The sequence below is a fragment of the Antedon bifida genome, chromosome 1 (genome assembly GCF_963402885.1).
Source record: "Antedon bifida chromosome 1, ecAntBifi1.1, whole genome shotgun sequence".
Lineage (NCBI taxonomy): Eukaryota > Metazoa > Echinodermata > Crinoidea > Comatulida > Antedonidae > Antedon > Antedon bifida.
In genome coordinates this window covers 8,323,611-8,331,286 of record NC_136226.1, presented here as the reverse complement: position 1 = coordinate 8,331,286, position 7,676 = coordinate 8,323,611, and the positions used below count along the sequence as shown (strand labels likewise).

The following is a 7,676-nucleotide window of genomic DNA, read 5'->3' as shown; positions in this document are numbered from 1 at the left end:
TAGTGAATAAAAGGTACATGTGGACGGCTATTAACGTGTATTTAGCCAATCTGGCCATAGCTGACACGTTATACTTGATAGATGTACCAGCTTTTACATGGAAGTCTTATATTGTAGATGTTGCAGAACAATTGAAAAACCTGTAACAGAGAAATCCAATGAAGTTTCCACAACCTTCAAGAAAAAAGTGCGTAGGCCTATATTTCTACTTTTACGCGCCGCGCCTTTAGGCAGTTATATTAAAGAGGACGGGAACATTAGGAAACTGTATCACGCGGAAGCTTATATCTCACTACGGCTGAAAAATGGGAAACTCGGACTGGGCATGCGCAAACCTCAAAGCACGAAATGTGCCGTCAATCTTTCTGTCTTTTAGTATACACTGTAACAGACTTTGATTGATTGTTTTCATTTTATTCTTAATTTCTAAAGACAAACATTTGCCAATTAGTAATAGTGATTAGTGAGTGATTGCTTTACATTAAACCAATTTAAAATTGTTGACGAAATAAAAACTTAATTTCCTCGTGTCAATTTTAATACCAATTCGTCATATAGGCCCTACGTCATATAATACGTGTGTGTCAAGTATGCCTATACATTTGAATTTCAAGTCAATGATATCGAATGTCTTAGAAGACGGTTATTTCAGAAAAAGAAGAATTTATATTCGGTGACCATCACATGCGTTAAAGTTCACAGTTGGACGAAATCACTTCGATTCGTACAGTAGGCCTGCATCTACCCTAGGACTGGACTGGATTTAGACTATAGCTTTTTTTAACAGTTCCTATAGGCTAACGTTCACACCTGAGCCATCGTTTAACTGATTATTACGGTCCTTCATCCGTTGTTTCGTTAACCCAATCTTCAACAGCTGAGTGTGCGTAATATAACATACGCTAGTAAGAATTGTAAATCATTTTGGACAGCCTGAGACGTTAGTTCTAATTCGATTTCACGAGAATAACTTGTAACAAATAGTAGGCCCTTCTACACTAACCAATATATTTCACGTTAGGAGGCCTAAGCCAAATATCGCCATAAAAAGTGTATGCATCATTATAATACTCATTTTTATTAAATAAATTATGATTAAACTTAATGTTCTCGTCACCTAACATTTGCCTGTTTTAACGTTTAACAGCCTGCTCAAATAAAATGTCGTCGACCATTGGCGACGACAACGCATTAACGGCGGCCGAAAACTCAAGTTACGCCGATTTGGACACTGATCCATATACACCTTTTGGACGAGTTATGATTGCGATCGTGATGCCTCTAGTGATTATTATAGGAATTATTGGTAACGTAATGACGATTATTGTGATAGTGAATAAAAGGTACATGTGGACGGCTATTAACGTGTATTTAGCCAATCTGGCCATAGCTGACACGGTATACTTAATAGCGTCACCAGTTTTTTATTGGAAATCGTATATTGAAATACCTAATAGTCATTCACATGTTTACGGTAATGAGTTAAGGTTTGGATGGCTCTGCCACCTATATGGATACGTCATCTTTGTTGGATCGCGAGTCAGTGCTTTAACTATTGTATGGATGTCAATTGAACGATGTATGGCAATATGTCTACCATTTCAATTTCAAACAACTAAATTCGGGACTATTTCGAGGTCTGTGCAAATGTGTGCAGTTATTTGGTTTTTAAATGCGTTTTGCAATGTGAGAAAATTGTTAGGGTATATTGAAAAAAAATACTCCTGGCCTAATAATAACGCGTACGGCATACCAAATACATTTTTTGTGTGTACCGATGGCACTTATGATAAGTACGGTATGTTTGTTGATGTGGCTTTTATTTGGACAATAACTTTAATCTTAATAATTGTGTATACAGCCATGCTTAAATCATTACGCAAGTCACGTGATACAACAAAACATTCAAGTGGAACGAAACGCAGAGATAAAGCAGAAAGGAAAGTTTTCCTAACATTATTTGTGACTGTCACTTTTTATGTTTTGTGTATGTTTCCATTTTATACATATTTCTTTTTATCACTTAAGTACGGAATACTTCCCAATTTTGACGAAAATGTGTTTATTTTTTTGATTAGTTTACCAATGTTGAACTCCTCTTTAAATCCGTTGATATATAATGCAACAAATATCAGATTTAGACGAGGGTTTCGTGAAATATTTTTCAGATGTTGCAAAAACAATACGAAACAGGTAACAGAGAAAATCCAAAGCACGTCCATAAAATAACAAAAGCGTCTCGACTATTTATGTATTGACGTCATCGCGGTGCGCGAATACAAGAGACGACCAGCTACCTATATAGTGTTTGCTATAAATGTTTGTTATTATGTTACAAAAGCCTGCTCTTTTTTGATCAATTAAGATATCCCTAATATCACAATTGAGTAAACTGATTTGTTGTTGTTGTCAACTTTCTGTATCTAATCAGAACAAGGCCATATAGCCTACATGGCTGCAGTCGCGTGCTCAAGTTAGTGTTTACCGACCGACCGACCAACCGACCGAAATTGCTGAACATGTTTAAAATGTTGAAAATGTTTAAAAACATTTATATTTTTTCATCATCATTTCGTCATTTTTGACGTGGTCGTATAACGGAATTTCGAGTTTGGAAAGTGAATCAAATATGATGACATTATTAAAGAAAGGTTGTAAAACAGAAAACGGGCAAAAAGAGTACGTATTAACGTTTAACGTGCAGTGCGCGTGAAAAAAACCTGCGCACTCATTGCAATTTTTTAAACGCTTAAAATTGCCTGAAACGTACTCTAATTTCATCGAAATTAAATTTGACAATTTTGAAACTTTTAAGCGCGCGTACGCATGCGCTATATGCGTTATGCACGTAATTGTATTGCCATATGATGAAATATGACCTGAAATTTATGAGTACAAAATTGTATTTAATTGTGATTCATGCTTGTTAAGATATGATTACAAACGTGATTTCGTTAAATCGTGCGTAGACCGCGTAATTTTTGATTGCGCACCGTGAAAAACATGACCACATCGAGTCCTGGCCATAAGAAATATACTCTGAAAAATTGACTTAGCTAGATGAAACTGATATGACAAAGACAAGGCTATATACAAGTTAGTGTTTACCGACCGACCCACCAACCGACCAACCAACCGACCGACACAGTGAGCTGTAGAGTCGGTGGAGAGTCAAAATGGAAACCTATAAGAGGCAAGAAGAATCTTGGAACGTAGTCGTTTCAAGTGATATCACAGGGTTGTCAGCGTAAAGATTCTGTAGTAACATTTTGGAGGCGTTCTAAACGGCACTATTTAAAACTTAGGGAGGGGTAGATGTTGGGGAAAAGCATCACCTAACTATCAGAAATAAGCTGAATCGGGACACAGGCCTCCTAGATACGGAAAGATATTCATAGCATTTCACTACTCTCAATTCTCTCTATTTTTGTTGTAGAACTGTTTTAACTGAAGGCCTCTTTTGTATGAGTACTCTGTTTTATTTTCAAACTGTTTGTTCCGAGTTCCAGGTATATTATACCAGTGAAAATCCACTTGTCCTATTGTTGACAAAATAGATCAAATCTACCAAGAAACTGTAAAATTATTGCCTGCCAATTACTTTCCTTTAGGCTCCATAGTTCATTTGATTGATTTGATCGAATGTTTTAATTTCAATCTTAATTGCGCAACAGACAACAACATATTTGCTAACCTCTTATGTTTTTATAAGTTAACGCCGTTCGATTGACATTATTATTATTAATTTTTGACGAAATAAAAACATTGTTCTGTTTGTCAATTTTAATTCGAATTCTTCACGCGGGTATAGGCCTATATTTTTTAAAGCAATATAACGTTCAATATTGTAGCTGACAATCAATATGGTGAGTGACGTGTAATATTATATAAAGTGGTCTACTTCGACTTCGATTCATATAGTATCGAAGGACTAGAAAACCTGATATAGCTATCAAGTAATTGCCGCTATAACACGTCATTATCAACATCATTGAAGTTGTTATTACCGGCATCATTCTCCGATCATATCAACGTCATATCACAAGTTGTATAATATTTTGCGTAGATTCGATTCCGTCTGTTCTCTGGGTAGCCCGGATATACTGTAGTCTACTTATAAACTTAACAACCTGTTCAATAAAATGTCGTCGACCATTGGTAACGCGTACAGCGACGAAAACGCATTAACGTCGGCCGAAAACTCAAGTTACGCCGATTGTTGGTGGGACGCCGATTGGTGGGACGCCGATTGGTGGGACGCCTATTTAGCCTCATTGATATATACACCTGAAAGAGTTATCATTGCGATCGTGATGCCTATAGTGATTATCATAGGAATTATTGGTAACGTAATGACGATTATTGTGATATTGAATAAAAGGTACATGTGGACGGCTATTAACGTGTATTTAGCCAATCTGGCCATAGCTGACACGTTATACTTGATAGCTGCGCCAGCTTTTACATGGAAGTCTTATGTTGAAAGCCAATTTCGTTCGCAAAGTTACATTAATGAGCTAAAATTCGGATGGCTATGTCAAATACAAAAATACATAATGTATGTTGGAACAGGAGCCAGTGCTTTAACTATTGTATGGATGTCAATTGAACGATGTATGGCAATATGTCTACCATTTCAATTTAAAAGAACTAAATTCGGGACTATTTCGCGGTCTGTACAGATGTGTGTAATTATTTGGTGTTTAAACCTATGTTGCAATGTGGGAAAATTGTTAACGTATACGGAAGGGACTGGTAATTACTCCTGGCCTGGTATGACTGACGTCAATACATATTTTGTGTGTTATGATGTCGCTTTTGATAAGTACGGTATGTTTGTTGATGTGGCTTTTACTTGGACAATAACTTTAATCTTAATAATTATGTATACAGCCATGCTTATATCATTACGCAAGTCACGTGATACAACAAAACATTCAAGTGGAACGAAACGCAGAGATAAAGCAGAAAAGAAAGTTTTCCTAACATTATTTGTGACTGTCACTGTGTATGTTTTGTGTATTTTCCCATTTCATACACTGTATGTTTTGGTAACATATACAATTATCAGTTTTGACAAATGGCATAGTTTGCTTCTTTTACCACTCTTGAACTCCTCTTTAAATCCGTTGATATATAATGCAACGAATATCAGATTTAGACGAGGGTTTCGTGAAGTATTTTGTAGATGTTCTGAACTCTAAAATGTATTATAGATGAGGAAATGTTTTTATACCACACTCTCTTAATCATAGAGGTTCTAGACCTATAGTGACAGAAATTTGGTTTTAAACAGTACGGTTAACGATCCCGATTTGACATGGATGTACGCTCTTCCGAAATAAAAGAAATTGAAATGCATGAGTGGAGAAAGTACAAAGTAAAACATGAGTGAAGAAGAGGATGATTGTGTGTTTTAAAATATAGATGACACATTTTAAGGCTTTTATTTAAATTAAGATTATTTGTTCCACAACGTTTTTTAATGTATTTAAGTGTATTATAGCATAAAAGTTGGCAGTTAAATCTATAGCATTTTGGTAATTAGGCCTATATAATTATTTCTCCCGCTTTTACTTTAGACATTTTAAAAACCGCATTGCCTCTTTATAACGACTTTAATAATTTACCACTCATTTTATAATTATGCTCTCTGCTATATCTAGAATGAAAACATCTATTTCATATGCAGTATAGGTCCATTTTTTAAATATAAATTTTTTCCAATTAGGCTTAAGAATAAATTAACAATATCATCATAAAGCTTTATTTATTTATTTATCATTATTGAGTGTGGAAAGGTATTTTGATTATGTTGAACCTTTATTTAGGTACTTCAAATTTCCATGTAGGGATTTGCAATTATGCTATTTTTTAGTTCCATTAATTACCCATCTGATTTATATAGGCCTAAACAAATATTTGTACTTTTGATTTTTTTAATGGTAAAGTCTTAAAAGGCTAAAAAAAGTCTGCAAAGTGAGATTGAAATAAATAATAATTTGTAAACTATACGCCTATATAAACATGCATGAAGTAAATAAAGAAAATAGAATGATGCATGCATGAGGCTTACTGTACACATTTTTTACTGGCTTGTACCGTAAATCTTCTAATAATAATCCACACAATAGTAACCCCACTTATAATACCCACCAAAGTCAATCTAAAATAATAACCCACTACTCTAATGGTAAACCATGGGGTTATTATTAAGGTCACAAAAACTATTGACAAAATGACATATGAAGACTAGTCGTTTATGAAGCAGCCGTATTTTGAAAATAAGGAGATGCATGTTGATCTCGGAGTGGGGGAGGATTGAGTGTTTTTGAGTTTAAAATAAAGTTAGAGTTCAAACAAATTTTTTTATTCGTACTGTTTTATTATTTTGCTATGATTTGCTGACCGGAATAGTTGGGTTACTATTTTCAAGTGCCTAATAAGATTACCAATAGTAACCCACTACTCTAAATATTGATAATTAGGTGATCATTTAGAATAAAATGATCACCTATTGTTATTGTATAAAATCTTTATTATTATTTTTTTTTTCTTTTTATTGTTTCTGTACACTATTTTGTGTAACAATTATCTCAAAAAGTTTAATGTCAATGATTACAAAAATTTCAGAATATCTTTCAAATAATATAACTTAATCCTAATAAGCTTTCCAGCGTGATCACTCATCCGTGACGACATTTATAAGCCATTTTGCGAAATCACATTATCAATCATATCTCCATAATTCATTATCACATATTAATGAAATTCACTACACGTAAACTTAAGATCAAGGGTAAAAATATTAGCAAATAAAAACGCACGCGCACGTAGGTTCATGCGCGTGATATCGCGCGTTAAAAATTTAAAACGCTCGAAATTAAGTTTTGATCAATTTAGAGCATGAATTAGGCCATTTGCGTGTTTCAAAAAATTACTGCGCAAAAATGCGTTTTTGCGTGCGCGATACTTAAAAAGCGTAAAAAATATGAATTTTTTTTACAAGTCTCATTCTACTCACCATCCTTAGTACATTCACCAAATTTGAGTCAGTTCCGACTTAAAATAACGCTATACGAGCACGTTAAAAATGACAAAATGCGCACATTAATTTTACAAAAGTTCTGAAAATGGTGAAAAATAGGTCTTTTTTAAAATGAAAATAATTCTTCAGAATGCAAGATGACCCCCGATTTTTTTAACTTATTCTGGAAGCCATTGAGTTGTAGATATGAATTCATGTACACATTTTACGTACAAAATGTTTTGACGTCATCAAATGGCCACTTGAATTTAAAAGATTTGTTATCTTTTTGTGTAGATTATCACATTCAACAGAGCGCATCTTGGTTATGTGTGCTCGAATTTCGCACAACTTTCAGTATGTGCTTGCTTAATTAATTATCTTTATCATGAGTTGACACTATCTTCATTTTAATGACGTCATCACGCGTAAAAACTTGAATAACGTAGGCCGTGTAATTTCACCTTCGCAGTAAATTTGAATATCTTACAGCTCTTCAGAATTGAAGGTTACCTTGATGATTATAATTTATTATGAAAGCTGATGAAATGTAGATATTAATTCATATAAAAATTAGGCCTATCGGATGTTGTGACGTTAACATATGGCCAGTTGAAGTGAAAAAGTAGTTTTTTCATATTTTTCGTCA

The 7,676-nt window shown here is 34.1% G+C and overlaps 1 protein-coding gene across 1 annotated transcript; it reads left to right on the top strand.

Annotated features, from left to right (window-relative positions):
• Positions 1–4,142: 4,142 nt before the first annotated feature.
• LOC144848849 (kappa-type opioid receptor-like) lies at positions 4,143–5,314 on the top strand. Its single transcript, XM_078705818.1, has one exon. It carries the CDS (start codon positions 4,143–4,145, stop codon positions 5,202–5,204), a length of 1,062 nt encoding a protein of 353 aa, XP_078561944.1. The 3' UTR covers positions 5,205–5,314.
• The last annotated feature ends 2,362 nt before the right edge of the window (positions 5,315–7,676 follow it).

Coding starts and splice junctions, on each gene's coding strand:
- LOC144848849 (XM_078705818.1), top strand. CDS start 4,143: ATGTCGTCGACCATTGGTAACGCGTACAGCGACGAAAACGCATTAACG.